Genomic DNA, 14,921 nt, shown 5'->3' on the forward strand with positions numbered 1-14,921 from the left:
GGTCCTAAGGCAGCTTAGCAAACTCAAATTCTAAGGCCAGGCTCTGCTTGTACCTGTGGGTCCAGGTGGGCACAGAACAGGGACAGGCAAACGCTTACACGCACCATCAGATGATCTTCAGCACGTGCACCTGTGGTGGCTGGGACGTACCCGCCCAGATGTGGACACTCCCAGGGCATGGACAATGCTTAGCCCTCCTCTGCTGTCTCCACGCAGGTCTCTGCCTGCATACCACGCATGCTAAGTCACTTTGGTCGTGTCCAACTCTTTTGTGAGCCTATGGACTGTAGCCTGCCAGGCTCTTCTGTCCATGGGATGCTCTAGGCAAGAATACTGAAGTGAGTTGCCATGCCCTCCTCCAAGGGATCTTCCTGACCCAGGGATCAAATCTGAGTCTCTCTTGTCTCCTGCATTGGCAGGCAGGTTCTTTACTACTAACCCCACCTGGGAAGCCCAAAGGGGATGCTGTGGCTGCATGGGCTGGGAATTGAACCTGGGCCTCCCGCGTGGCAGGCAAGAATTCTACCACTGAGCTACCCATACACCCAAGTACTATAGAGAGTCACAGAAAATTGGATCTCTCACCCAAAAGTACATGCACTCATATCCAGGCATTCATTCACCCATCCATTCACCCATCAAGCACTTATTGAGTACCTACTATGTACCATGCAGTGTTCTAGGTGCTGGAGATACTGCAATAAACAAAACACAAACTCCCTGCTCTCATGGGGCTGCCATTCAAGTCTAGCTCAAACTGAGACACCCACGGGGATCTACCCATTCTGTGTCTGCACACCCACGGATCATAACAGCTACCACCGGAGACAGTGTCCACACTTATTCTTTCTACTTTATCAGCAGAGTGTAGACTCTAGAGTTCAACTCCTTGTCCAATTCTGGCTCCACCAGCTGAGTGGCCTCTGGAGGGTCCTTTAGTCTCTTATGCCTCAGTTTTCTCATCTGTAAATTGGGAGGAATGATAGACCCAACCTCAGAAATCTGTTGGCATGATAAAATAAGTTGGTAGGTGTAGAGTGCTTAGAACCACATCCCAAGTGCAGGAGCAGGGATTGCCATGGTGATGGTGATGATGATGGAAACTGATGCCCAGAGAAGTTATCACTGGGAGAGTGATTGCGGGACTCACAGGGCCGCCAAGTGGACACACACATAGCTCAGATGCACAAGGCTGACTGTCCCCATGCCGGAACACACCGCCAGGTGCACACACCCACAGGAAAGCTGTCCCCAGGCCCGGTCTCCCTGGCCCCTGGCCCTAGCCCGCCCTGCAGCGAGAGTCCTCTCTCCCAGATGCGCTCCTCCATCCCCGTGTCGCACATCCGAGCTGTGGAGCGCGTTGACGAGAGCGCCTTCCAGCTGCCCTACGTGATGCAGGTGGTGACGCAGGACGGCGCGGGGGCGCCGCACACCACCTACCTCCAGTGCAAGGTGAGGCGCCGCCAGCAGGGGGAGGAGCAGGGGGCGCCTCTGGGGTCCCAACCCATCTCTGACCGCCCCTCCACCTCCCCGCAGAACGTGAACGAGCTCAACCAATGGCTGTCGGCCCTGCGCAAGGCCAGCGCCCCCAACCCGGACAAGCTGGCCTCCTGCCACCCCGGTGCCTTCCGCAGCGGGCACTGGACCTGCTGCCTCCAGGCCGAGCGCTCAGGTGAGGGGACAGGGCGGACTCAGGCTCCGCCCTCCACACCTGTCAATCACAGGGTGTCCCACCTCCGCCTGGGCTGGCCCTGCAACCTTGAGCAAGTTACTTAACCTCTCTCTGCCTTAGTCTCCTCAAGTGTAAAATGGGCCGGATAATAATGTCCACTTTGTAGGGCTGCTGTGAGGATTAAATAAGCTGATATATGCAAAGCGATTAGAACACTGCCTGGCACACAGATACTTTTTTCCAAGTGCCTACCAAATGCCAGGCTTGTTCTCAGGAAAATAAATGAATAACCAGACAATTGTAATACAGTGTTACAAATGCCAAGATGAGGCTTTTGAGATGCCAGAGAACCCCTCTGGCCCAGCCCCACGGTAGGACAGCAAGAAGGGCTTCCCGGAGGAGGTGTGGCTCAAGTGTGACCTGTGAGAAGAGTAAGAGTTAAGTAGTGAAGTTGGAGAAAGGGACAGAGGAAGAAAGAGTGTTTCAGGCAGAGCAAAGACAGGCTGAAGGATCGAGAAAGGTCTGTGTGGCTGAGCCTAGAGTGTGGGAGGGGCACGGAGAGAAGGGAGGCTATTGCTCTGTTGGGTGAAGGCGGGGCAGTTCGGTTGGAAGGAAGCAGTAGGTTTGAAGAGTGGTTTTAGAAGTCTAAGGGGCAGGGCTTGGCCATGGAAGCTCTGGAAGGGAAATGTGAAGCTACAGATGATGCTGCTGTGTCGCCCCCAGCTTCCGGTTGCAGCCGCACGCACTCAGCTGTCACCCTGGGGGACTGGAGTGACCCCCTGGATCCTGATGCTGAGACCCAGATGGTGTATCGGCAGCTGCTTCTGGGGCGGGATCGGCTCAGGTGGGTCCCACCCCATGATCACCGGTTCATTCTTCCCATGTGCCTCTGATGAGCTTCTGGGTGGGGACAGGCTCTAGGGGAGGACTGTTGCCATCCTCAGGTGGGCTGATACGGAACTAGATCTTGGGACCTTTTTTTTTTTTCTCACTTTGGCCATGCCACATGGCATGTAGGGTCTTAGTTCCCCCACCAGGGACTGAACCCTCGCCCTGGACATTGGAAGCTCAGAGTCTTAACCACTGGGTTGCCAGGGAAGTCCCATGGATCTTGAGATCCTTTGATACCAAGGACTCCCGAGACACAGGCGTCAAGTGTGGGTGTGTTCCCACCCTGTCTTGGTTGATCTCAGGATCACTGTAACTCAGTGATGGAGATTTGTTCCAGCTTACAGTGTGAGTCCTGAAGCTGGCCTGCCTGGGTTCAGATCCTGGACTGGCTGTGTGAAACTTGGGCGAGTTGCTTACCTTCTCTGTACCTCAGTTTTCTCAGTCTGGAAAATTAGGGTACCAACAGTCCTTACCTCATGGGGTTGTCCTGAGTGCCAAATGAACTCATACAGGTAAAGCACTTTGGAGGTGCCTGGACACATAGTTAGCTTTCTATATAATAAAAAAATGAAATATAATACCCTTTCTAATAATAAAGGGTAACAATTATTATTATGCTGTGCAACCTTAGGCAAGTTGCTTTAGCTCTCTCTGTCTCAGCGGTCATCTGTGGAATGGAGCTACTAGTAAGTATCCACCTGTGTTTTGTGCTAATTAAATGAGTTTATACATGGAAAGGGCTTGGAATAGCATCAGACACTCTATGTTTGCTGTGATGATGATGGCAATGGTGATGATTTAGTGGGAACCTGTAACGTCTCCTTCAACCAGCAGAATCTCTGGGTTCGAGAGCAGGATTGGGACTCAGGGGCCAGCCTGGTTTTCTCCCTCTTAACTTTCAGGATGAAATTCCTCGAGGATTCCAGCATGGATACAACTCTGGAGGCAGCCACAGAGCAGGGTTCCAGTGCCATGGAAGGTAAGGGGATAAGGAAATCCCTTTTCTTTCTCTTCTCTGGTACCTCCCACAACTTGCCAAGAACCTTCCACTCCAGTCTCCGAGCCCCTTCCCCCTCACCCCCACTCTCCTGTTTGCAATCCACCAGCAGGTCGGGGAGCTGCATGTGCCCGGCTCTGGCACATTTTAGGATTCTTGGGGCTCTAGGCACATCCAGAGTCTGAGGAAGCCACTGAATCTGAATTAGAGAAGCCTGCCGTGGCCTGGCGGAAACCCTACGGCATCCTCTTCTCTCTCCCAGGGGCCTGTACTGATGCCCTGGCTCGGCAGAGGGAGGCAGCTGCCCGCCTGCTGGAGGTGCTCACAGACCTGGATCAAGCCCACGAGGAGTTCCAGCAGCAGGAGCAGGGGAAGGTGGTTTCGGGCCCCCTGAGGCCCTAAGGAGATGCCAGAGTCAGCCTGGAAGGAGGAGGAAGGAGCCAGTGGGCCCTTCTCAACATCCCCTGGCCCAGGAATCCCCTCATGGCTGCCCTGTACCTCACTGATGTTGTGACTTGCAGGCTCCTAGAGATATCCTAGTCCCATGTGTCCTAAGCCCAAAACCCAGGCATGGAAGTCCTTTGGCTGGGGACCAGCCTTGCACTGAATGAATCTCACCCTCTGGGTTGAGGCAGACTGGAGTGGATGGAATACGGAATCCGACTTACTTGGCTCAGCTTGAGGTCTCTGCTTCACTGGACTGGCCTCTACCCACACTGGCAAGGGCAGCCTGGCCCTGAGCTGCTAGATACAGCTGTACCTGAATCCCTGATGCCCTTGTGGCCTTGTGGCCCAAGACAGGCACTTAAATGGGCTCAACCCTTCCTATTTTCATGTCTGCCAATCCCTGTAACCTCATTGATCCTCCTGAACCCTGTCCTCGGCCAAGAATCCTAACCACAAACTTCTACAATCCAGAGCCCTCAGTAATAACTGAGGCCGAGAGCCCAGTGCCTGACTCAGACCCTTGAAGCCTGAGAGACCTCAGGCCAGGCTCTTTCCCCCTCTCTGAGCCTCAGTTTACCCTGTATAAAATGAGTGAGTGAGTTGATATGTGTGATTTTCAAAATGGGTTCCATGGAGTGAGTTGATATGTGTGATTTTCAAAATGGGTTCCATGGCGATAGCGTAGGAAACAGGGAGGGATTTCTCAGTTGTGGTCCACAGGGTATCTGTGGACCATCCTCAGAGTATCTACTGGATGCCCTATCCTCAGAGTGTCTACTGGAAATGCAGCTTCCTGGATCAACTGAATCAGAATCTGAGGAGCATGAGGGCAGGAATCAGGGCTTTCAGCAAGTTCCACAGGTGATGTGGATTGCACGTGAGATCTGAGGATCACGGGGCTGGGCGATTTTATATTGAGGTGAGCTTTTGTTTGATAACGAATCACATAAGTTAAAATGTTGGGGAACACCCAACTGGCAGGATTGGAAGGGTCTCCAAATATTCATTTCCCGTTTTGTGTAACTAGAGGGTAGGACAGAAACCTTAAGGACCAAGAAAGATGCGGTGCTATCCCAAAGGTGTCCAGCAGGGGTCGCCTGGAGCTGCAGCATTCACTACCGCCTCCCAGCCTCCTGGGATGTGAGAGGTTGATGGGAGACTTGCTGCAGATCCTGGGACAGGTCCTTGTCTCTCCCTAGACAGAACCTGGTCCTCCTCCCTGAGGGCAGAGACTGGGGTTCTGAGGTTCCAGCAAGCCATCACGGCGTCTCCCAGCTCCCCCATTGTTTCCTGGAGGTTCCCAGCCTGAGTTCCTCATTTCTATTCATTGAACCGGGGAGCTGCGTGCATTGCCTTGCACCTGTGCTTGAGAACAGAACTTCAACTTGTACCCTCTTGGGGACTAAGATTGGGAGGGTCTGCCTCTGCCACCATCACACCCCCAGAACAAGAGAAGCGTGGGGACCCTCCATCTCCAGCTGCCCGAGCCTGACAGGGACAGTGGTCTTGAATCACCATCTTGTTATAAGCTCCCCTCTGGGATAGACTGAAGTCCCCCAGAAACAGAGCCACCCACGCCCCTTCTTGACAGGAAAAGACCCAGTTGAGGAGGAGAAAGACCATTTATTTCTCCACCCACAGTGGGACTGGTAGATTTTCAAAAGAGCAATCGCTGGCGTCCCTTTAAATCTTGGCTGACTTCCACCATGGCAGCCAATCAACAGAGGCGGAGCTGGTGAGTTGCCTGGGCAACAGGCCCCTGGTTGGCCGAGACTATCAGCCACCCCACTGCCCACTCCTGAGGAAAGGGAAATGGACTCTTTGCTGTCTGGTCTGCTTTTTAAACCTGCTGGCCTAAGCCAGGCTTCCTCGTCTCGCTCCTGAAGCCAGAAGCTCCAGCCTTTGGATCTTGATGTTTGGAGTGATTTGGTGGAGAGAATGGGGTGGGGAAGAAAGGAAAACAGTGCCTTTATCAGGGACCGACATAAGGCTTGGGGATGGGAGGGGAGGAGGTCAGGGTCCCAGAAGGATGAAGAGACATAAGCACAAAACAAGATTCTCCTAGTCCGTCTCCTTGGCCTGCCCTTTTGCAAAACTGCTGAATAATCTGGGGGCTTCCACCCCGTGGGCCATCAGTGGGTGGCAGAGATGGGAGGAGACTGAGGTTCCCAAGTGCCCCCTTTTCTCCTGGAGCCCTACTGGGCCCCCAGGTGCTAGCCCTGAGTCCCCTGCTTGCAGACAAGCCTGTACAGATGCGATAGACACACAGATGGGAATCCACATGGGGTATCACAGGGGTCTTTCTGTCTCTTCCCCCCCAGTCTGGGGGAAAGTAGAGGCACGTGGGTGTGCGTGCATGTGTTCAACAGGACACGTGTGTTTGTGTGAGGGGGTGGGGCTCCGTCTTTTTAGCAGGGAGGTTGCTATGGTTTCCGGTACACGCTTGCGACCCGCTCAGGGGAGCTAGGGTCGAAGCCGGCTGGCCTGCCCATCCTCCCATCATCCCAACTGCTACCAGCCAAATCCCCGGAACGCTCCTGGCTCCTCCTGCAGGCTCCTCCCCAGCCCTGAACCTGGGCCGCCAGGATACACCCGGCGGCGGAGGGAGGCATGTGCCGGACCAGGGGCAAAGCAGGAGGGAAGGTGGGAAGCCTCAGGTCTCAGGCCTTGGCCACAGCCTCAGACACACCCTGGGCTGTGAGCTCCGCCAGCACGTTGTCTAGGTAGCTAGCGTCCGGGTAGCCATGGCCCGTCAGGTTGGATCCAAACTCGGTCTTGTGGTGGATCTCATTCCACACCACGGTGTCCGACTCGCCTGTGGTGTTGGACGTCCCGATGGTGAAGATGAGTCTCCGCTCCCAGGCGGTGATGAGCAGCCTCAGCACCTGGAGGGCGGGGCAAGGGGCGGGGCAAATGGGGGCGGGGCGAGCAAGGGTCGCAGGCAGCCCGGCCCTGGCTTGAGTCCCTCCCAGCCCACCCTGAGATTACCCTGCAGGATTCCCCGTGGCCACCCGGTGTGCTCACTTCCTTCCCTAGACTGACTCCCACTCTGAGCTCCTTCAGTAAAACCACTTTCCATGTTATCAGCCTATTTCTTTGGGGTGAAGAGTCTCACACTGATGACCCTCAGCTGTGTTTGGCTTGAACTTCACACTCTTAAATAGCCGCTTCATTCCTTCTTTGGCAGTATTCAAAAACCTGAAGGTTTCACGTGAAAATCAGAATTTCTGGCTTATTTTGAAAAACAAAAAGTAAAAGCCGACACTCTTCCGGTGTGGCGATGAAGAGTCTAGACTGCTTGGGTTCAAATCCAGGCTCCTGTGTGACCTCGCTGTGTGACCTCAGACAAATGACTTGCCCTCTCTGAGGCTTTGTTTATCTCTAAAATGGTGTTAAGACCTTGACTTCAGCGGGCTGGTAAATGAAATGAGGTTTTGAGGCCACTGGCAGGGCTAGACACACACACACACTAGATGGCTACGGTCAGTGCTAGGGCCCCGGCCTGCTCTCACACCCCCTTGCCCTTACGGCACCCACCTTCCGGCCCTTCTCGTTGTTGGGCAGATAGCAGTGGCGCGGGAAGCCTCTTGCAGTGAACTTCTTGCCTGGGTTGGGGTGCTCAGGGCCCTGTGGGGAGGGGCAGCAGGGGGCTTGAACCACAGACGGCAGTGGGGAACCGCTGGCGCGTTCAAAGTCAGGGAGCTGAGGGCTCACCTGGATGCCGGTGGGGATGTCGTAGACGATGCGGATGGTCTGGGTGTCAGCGAAACCGGGCAGCGAGTGAGGGATGAGGTGAAACTCCATCTTCCCGGGCGGCTGAGTGCCTGTCTTCTCCCCATAGATGGCCTTGCAGGTGGGGCACTGCAGGCTGCCATCCTGGGGCGGGGAGGGGGTGTGGCTGTGAGGTTCCCAGGTGTCTGGGCCCCTCCCCAGCCCTCCTGCTGCTCCCCGCCAGGCCCCCCCACCAGCCCACCTTGTTGCCATTGGAGTACATGGCCACGAGGCACAGCAGGTGGTACATGTGGCCACAGCGGCCCAGGCGGCCCACCAGCTCAGGTCGCACACCCTTGTGGCGAAGCACGCCCTCGTAGCCAGAGGCCGTGACCAGCCGCTCCATGCAGATGGTGCAGTCCTGGGGTCGGGGGAAGCACAGAGAGGAGACTGAGGGCTGGGGAGGGCAGGACACCCGCATGTCAGCACTGCCCCTCAGCAGGGGCCAGACCCTCAACCCCCCTAAGAGCAGCAGACTGTCCCCTCTCTGGCCTCCATCTGTCAAAGGGAGGGGACACCCCCAGGTACTGAATTCAAGTGCATGGCAGAGGAAGAGATGGCTCCCTCACACCCCCTCCAGACATATTCAAGGCTTAACTATCGAAAACAAAGCTTAAATACGTTTGGTGGAAAAAGATGGGTAAAAATAAGATGCAAAAACTGTTGATCATCAAAAGGTTGACAAATGTGATTCTGTTAAACGTAGCATTGGTGTTTATCAAAAGATGCTGTAAAGACAGTGAAGACGGCAAACCCACAAACTGGAAGAAGAGGCTGAAACACATAGAACCTCACAAGGAGCCGGGTGCTGGGGTCTCCATCTCTGGAGGGGAGGCTGCCTGCCCTCCGCCCCTCCTCCTCACCCAGGGGCTCACCTCATCAGGTGGGTTCTTCACCTTCTGCATGTACCTTCGAACCACATCTTCAGGGTTCTTACCTGCAAGGACAGAATTGGGCTGGGCTTGACTGTACCCAGAGTCTAGCCCTGAGGGCACGGCTCAAGACAGGGTCAGGGGTCAGAGGGGTCAGAAGCTGTAACGGCTGGTGGGAGTCACATGTCAGGGGTTGCTTGAGGTTTTATGTACTCGGAGTTGGCGGTGGATGGGGCCAGAAGAGCTCAGATGGGTTAGCAGGGTTAGTTCAGGGGTCAGGGTCTAGCTTAGGAGGCCTACTCTTCTTCAGGTGCTTCTTCTTGGTCTTGCGGCACACCCCGGGCACGCCAGGCACGGGCTTGACGTCGCTCTTGCTCACCGGCGGTGGGTGCAGGATGGGCTTGGGGGCCCGGGTCAGGCAGACGGGCAGCCCCGCGGCGCAGAGCAGGATCCCAGTCATCCCTGCGGGACGCCGAGCAGAGTTGGTCAGGGGGCGGAGTGCTCATCCAGGCCCTGTCCACTCTGCTTTCCCATCGTTGAGAAGACCCTTGGGGTCTCTCCCCAGACTCCGCCCACCTGGTACACCCCGAAATCCTCGGATGGGTGGATGGGGTGTGTCCCATGGATGGTGCCCACTCAGCCCCACCCGAAGTTGAAGCCCAGTTGAGAGCCTTCTGCGGGCCCCACCCACCCCAGAGTTATAGCCCAGTGGTAGGGGATGTGCCCTCTGGGCCACGCCCACCAAGGGGCGGGGTCAATGGGCAGATAGGTGGGGCTGCCACCTTGTGGGCCCCGCCCTTCTTTTCCGTCGTTGACTGGACCTCACCTGCCAGGGCCGGGTGGACTGGCCCTGTACCATTCAAGTTCTTCACCGGGAGTGCAGGGACCCTGAGAGGAGAAGAGAAGAGACTGTAGCCTGCCCAGACCAGATCACGGGACCCTGCTTTGCCTTCTGTCTCTGGCTCGTGGGCATGATCTGACTCTTGTGCCTGCCCCAGGCATCTAGAATGACCCCTAGAGAATTCCATTCCTACTCTGACAGCCTTCTGTCAATATTATGGGGTGAGGTGTGGCCAGGACCTCTGCCCGCCCCACCCCGTGATAATGGAATGAACCCTTAGACTTAGTACTGACCTTCTCCCACAGCTAACCTCCTCCCAGGTGAGAGAAGTTGGCTCCCAACTGTTTCTTTTCATTGACTATTGTATCTGAAACCCAACTATTCGTGACTTAGCCAAACTTCTCTCAAAGTTTGCTGATACCCATAAAAGTTCTGGGAAAGAAGGATTTAGGGATCACCAAGGAGCCACTTCACTGTCTCCCACTAGGAGTGTGAATGTATTAAAGGCTCTGATAAGTCCTGCATAAGGAAACAGGTTAGCTGTGGCTAATCCAGGTTTTCCAAAGACACTGGATGATGAATGTTTTCCCCCTCTGGAGTATTATTGATGTCAGTTCTGGTGACTAAGGCATTATCCCCTCTTCACATGAAAAGGTCTCAGAAAAATGTAGCTTGCCTCCCATCTTTGCTCTTCCTTCTGAAGAGATCTGGCTTTTGGAATCATTCAGAGCTGCTTTCATATTTCAGCTCAACCATTAAGCAGCTGGATGGAGAAATGGCAACCCATTCCAGTACTCTTGCCTAGAAAATCCCATGGACAGTGAAGCCTGGTAGGCTACAATCCACGGGGTCACAAACAGTCGGACATGACTGAGCGACTTCACTTCAACACACGGCACATCACCACATCTCTAATAAATGTGTTTCCTCATCAGTTAAATGGGGATAATATGGCACCTCCTTTTCAAGAAGATCCCTTGGAGAAAGGAATGGCTACCCGCTCCAGTATTCTTGCCTTGAGAATTCCATGGGCAGGAGAGCCTGGTGGGCTACAGTCTATGGGGTCACAAAGAGTCAGACACAACTAAGCAACTAACATCTTCACTTTTTTTTTTTTTTCATGGCACCTCCCTTACATATGCTGTGAAGAGTCAGTGAAATTCTACACGTAAAAGGCTGAGCACATTTCCTAGTACCTACTACAGACGCATAGTTTTAACCATCATCACTGCCATCATTGGGCTTCCCAGGTGGCGCTAGTGGTAAAGAGCCTGCCTGCCAGTGCAGCAGACACGAGAGAAATGGGTTCGATCTCTGGGTTGGGAAGATCCCCTGGAGGGGGGCATGGCAACCCGCTTGAGTATTCTTGCCTGAACTGAAAAGAGGTCAAACCAGTCAATCCTAAAGGAAATCAATCCTGAATATTCTTTGGAAGGACTGATGCTGAAGCCCCAATACTTTGGTTACCTGATGCGAAGAGTCGACTCATTAGAAAAGACCTTGATGCTGGGAAAGATTGAAGGCAGGAGGATAAGGGGACAACAGAGGACGAGATGGTTGGATGGCGTCACCAACTCCATGGACATGAGCTTGAGCAAGCTCTGGGAGATGGTGAAGGTCAGGGAAGCCTAGCATGCTGCAGTCCATGGGGTCGCAAAGAGTCAGACATGACTGAGCGACTGAACAACAAGCACCATCATATCACCATCACTGTGTAATCCCGGTTAATTTCACCTCGCTTGCACCTCAGCCCGCTAAGTCATTGTATAACTTCTCTCCATCTTGGAGAGGAAACCACCAAGGCATTGCAGTGATAAGCCTGGGAGAGTCACTTAACCTCTGTGCTCCTCAGACTCCTTATCTGTAAAATGGGGATGATAATACCTGTCAGGAGGGTTGAAGGAGGAGCCTGCTGTGATCTGTACAATGTGCCCACCTGAGTCCAGACTTCAGGGTTTAGCTTTGTGGGTGAACTGGTATCTTGCTGTGGATGGGCATGAAATCGGATGGGGAAGTTTTGATAAGGAGAGGAGTGTAATGAAAGCCAGGGACCAGGGACTTCCCTGGTGGTCCAGTGGTTAAGATTCCATGTTCTCAATTCAGGAGTCCTGGGTTTGATCCCTGGTCAGGGAACTAGAAAGAAGATTTCGCATGTGGCATCAAAGACTCCCCATGCCGCAAGTAAGACCTAACACAGCCAAAAAAAAAAAAAGCCAGGGGCAGCCTAAAGGGCCTGGAGTTGTTGCAGGAGGAAGTACAGAAAGGGGTGGGGGCAGTGACAGCTGGGGAAGGCGCTGCTGCAGCCCCCTTGGCATGCCTACTCAGGTCCGAGCCCGGTCAGTGCTGTTTGGACACCTGCCCCGGCAGGCGCAGTCAGCCCCAGCTAGCTGGGGGGAGGGTGTCTTTAAGCCAGTGGCACACCTGGCAGGTTTGCGTGCTGCTGCAGTGGGTCCAGAAACACACACACACACACACCCTCGGAACATGGGCTATGTATGCATGCACATGTGTAGGGAACATGCCAAGTGCAATAGAACAGATTCATGCACACATGAACACTGCACAGACCGGCACACACCCCTGCAAACATGCCGCCCCTCCATGTACACACACACTCCAGGGGTCACATGACAGCTACACGCTCACACAAGTGTGCCCACAACCCAGGAGGCCTCCTTCCTGTATAGAGATACAGACACAGATACATGAATACTCGGGGAATGTGCCACACACTCTTGCACACACACACACACACACACACACCAGGGAATACATACCATGCACACATACCCACAGACACACCTCAGGGAACACACTCCACGAACACACACAGGTCTAGACATAGACACACACTTCTACACAGAGAACACCACAGAAATATGTACTCACACACTCCAGGGAATGCAGCGCCCAGAGAGATACCCACGTGCAGACACCACAAAGACATTCAATTGGACAGGAGAAGCTGGGTGGGACAGACTGGTCCACACACTCTGACCTACACTCCCCCACAGTAACACACACACACACACGGCACACAGCCATCATTTTGTGCCTGCCCAGCGTCACAGGCTTACACAGCCAGGATACCCCTCCCAGACCCCACCCCTGAGGTGGGGGGCAGCATCTGGAGCAGACATCGGGGTCTCCAAACACTCTGGTGACCTGGAGTCACTGAACACAGCTCCTGAGGGAGGTGCAACAGAGGAGAGGTACCCTGGGGCCCCCAGGCTTGGGTAGCTGAGGTGTGACAGGGGAAAGATGCTGTGCCTCAGTTTCCCCATGCATAATGGGAAGAGTCTTGCAAAGGTCCAATGGGATAAAACATGCAAAGCTCAGAGTCTGTTGCAGGGGTGAGAGTGGGGATGTCTTGAGTTTCTCCACCTTGCAGCCTTCCGGGACCCAAGGGATGGGAGATGCATCTCCCCCTTCCTGGGATCTGTCATAATCCTCCAGGACATTCCTGAATGGAGACCACCACCGTAATCTCATCCCGCCGCCATCCTCTTTTTTGTTGTTGTTCTTGGCCACACTCCACAGCATGTGGAATCTTAGTTCCCTGACCAGGGATTGAACCCACACTCCCTGCACAGTGGGAGCACAGAGTCTTAACCGCTGGACCAACACGGAAGTCCCCCAATCCTCTTATAAGATAGCATGGAGGCACATCTGGCTTCTCCTCTTTCTGCTGTCCTTTGAAACACTTCCATTGTATTATTGTTGTTAATATTATTGGCGTGCAGATCTTAGTTCCCTGACCAGGGATTGAACATATGTCCCTTGAAGTAGAAGTGTGGAGTCCTAAGCACTGGACAGCCAGGGAATTCCTTAAAACACTTGCAGTATAGACAGACTGTTAAGGTCCTCTATATATCCAGGGCTTCCCCATCCCCTTCGTTCCTTCCTTCCTTCCCTCGTATCTCATGAGAAAACAATCCTTCCTTCTCTCTTTATAGGCCTATCTGTAAAATGGGTGGAAAGAAAAATATTTAGCATAAGGACCACCACTTCTTGACTACTACCTGTGGCAGACATCACTAATCCATCACAGCACTCTCGCGAGCCAAATAGAATCATCAGCACAGATTTCCAGGGAGCCTCTACCAACCAGCAGGGACAGTTGGCTACCTCAGGTCTATATGAAGCACAAAGTCTGGTCTGGCTCATGACACTGGTCATGCTGAGCCTTTGGCCAGGGAGTTAGAAAGGGGGGTGAGGGGACCCCAGAAAGGGATTATTTTAGATCTTAGCAGTCCTCCAATCTCTGGCACCCTTTAAAACTCACAGAGCTCTGGGTTACAAAAATCAGTCTTGCTCCTGGGAGGAGGGTTGTGAGTAAGGTGTGATGGTGGGGCTGTTTTGTATTTACCCATCAGCAAGCTGAGGGACAGTCCCCAGGTGGCCCCCAGCTCTCTCAATCTGCAGGCCCCTGCGAGAACCCAGGGTAGCAAGGTTCCCACGATGCCGGAGCGTGGGAACCACCCAGGCCCCCTTTTGATGTGGGATGCAGTTTCCTCCCCGTCAGTCAGTGAGAACATCCTCCTGCCCTGGACAGGAGACCGCTGCCCGCAGGCCTCCGGGAAGGAGGGGCGGGCTTTCGCCCTTGGCTCCGCCCTCTCCCGCCCCCACTCCGCCCCCCGCCCCGCCATCGCCCCCGCATGGCAAAGGGTCAGAGGAGTCCTGCAGGCCTGAAACCTGTTCTGACCAGAAGCCAGGCCTGGCTGCCCCAGGGCAGGGATGGGTCCGATGCCTTGCCCATCTCAGCGTCAGATTCTGTTCATCCTCTACCCTCAGTCCCTCCTGGCTCTTACCTTGCTTAAATTCCAGCCTCTTTACCGTATGGGCTTCCCAGGTTGCGCTAGTGGTAAAGAACCCACCTGCCAATGCAGGAGACCTAAGAGATGTGTTTTTGATCCCTGGGTCAGGAAGATCCCCTGGAGGAGGGCAGGGCAACCCATTCCAGTATTCTTGCCTGGAGAATCCCCATGGACAGAGGAACCTGGCAGGCTATGATCCATAGGGTCACATAGAGTGAGTGGGACATGACTGAGCGACTTAGCACACACACATTACCACATGCAACACAGCCAGTACTGATCCCTTGAACTCCGTTTCCCCTGTGCTCCCCCCTCATCCACTCCACCCCGCAGGTTTCCCTGCGGTTCTGCAAACAGGTCAGGCACATCCTCACCCCAGGGCCTTTGCACTTGCTGACTGCTCTCTCAGAATGCCCAATTATCCTCAAGTTCTGCTCCCTCCCTCAACACAGGTTTCTGCTCAAATGTCACCCTACCAGAGACCTTCCTTGCTGCTTTAGAGAGGCCGCTGCCTTTGCTCTTACCTTACTTAATTTTATGATATATAACTGATATAATATTAATTATATTATCATAATGCAATTATACATAACTAATATTATATATATATAAT

The 14,921-nt window shown here is 54.0% G+C and overlaps 2 protein-coding genes across 2 annotated transcripts in view; one reads left to right on the top strand and one right to left on the bottom strand.

Annotated features, from left to right (window-relative positions):
• The window catches only part of RASAL1 (RAS protein activator like 1), a 32,351-nt gene extending 27,719 nt beyond the window's left edge, over positions 1–4,632 (top strand). The window contains exons 17-21 of the mRNA XM_018061177.1: positions 1,315–1,452; positions 1,537–1,672; positions 2,396–2,516; positions 3,466–3,542; positions 3,823–4,632. Of these exons, the coding sequence (XP_017916666.1) occupies positions 1,315–1,452; positions 1,537–1,672; positions 2,396–2,516; positions 3,466–3,542; positions 3,823–3,962 (612 nt within the window). The 3' untranslated portion in view covers positions 3,963–4,632. The remainder of the gene's footprint in view (positions 1–1,314; positions 1,453–1,536; positions 1,673–2,395; positions 2,517–3,465; positions 3,543–3,822) is intronic.
• DTX1 (deltex E3 ubiquitin ligase 1) overlaps positions 5,611–14,921 on the bottom strand; it is a 39,052-nt gene continuing 29,741 nt past the window's right edge. Inside the window, exons 4-10 of the mRNA XM_018061178.1 lie at positions 9,477–9,538; positions 8,951–9,112; positions 8,654–8,715; positions 7,981–8,139; positions 7,722–7,883; positions 7,545–7,634; positions 5,611–6,892 (exon numbers count right to left, since the gene is read on the bottom strand). Coding sequence (XP_017916667.1) covers positions 6,668–6,892; positions 7,545–7,634; positions 7,722–7,883; positions 7,981–8,139; positions 8,654–8,715; positions 8,951–9,112; positions 9,477–9,538 — 922 coding nt within the window. The 3' untranslated portion in view covers positions 5,611–6,667. The remainder of the gene's footprint in view (positions 6,893–7,544; positions 7,635–7,721; positions 7,884–7,980; positions 8,140–8,653; positions 8,716–8,950; positions 9,113–9,476; positions 9,539–14,921) is intronic.

The sequence above is a fragment of the Capra hircus genome, chromosome 17 (assembly GCF_001704415.2).
Source record: "Capra hircus breed San Clemente chromosome 17, ASM170441v1, whole genome shotgun sequence".
NCBI classification, from domain to species: domain Eukaryota; kingdom Metazoa; phylum Chordata; class Mammalia; order Artiodactyla; family Bovidae; genus Capra; species Capra hircus.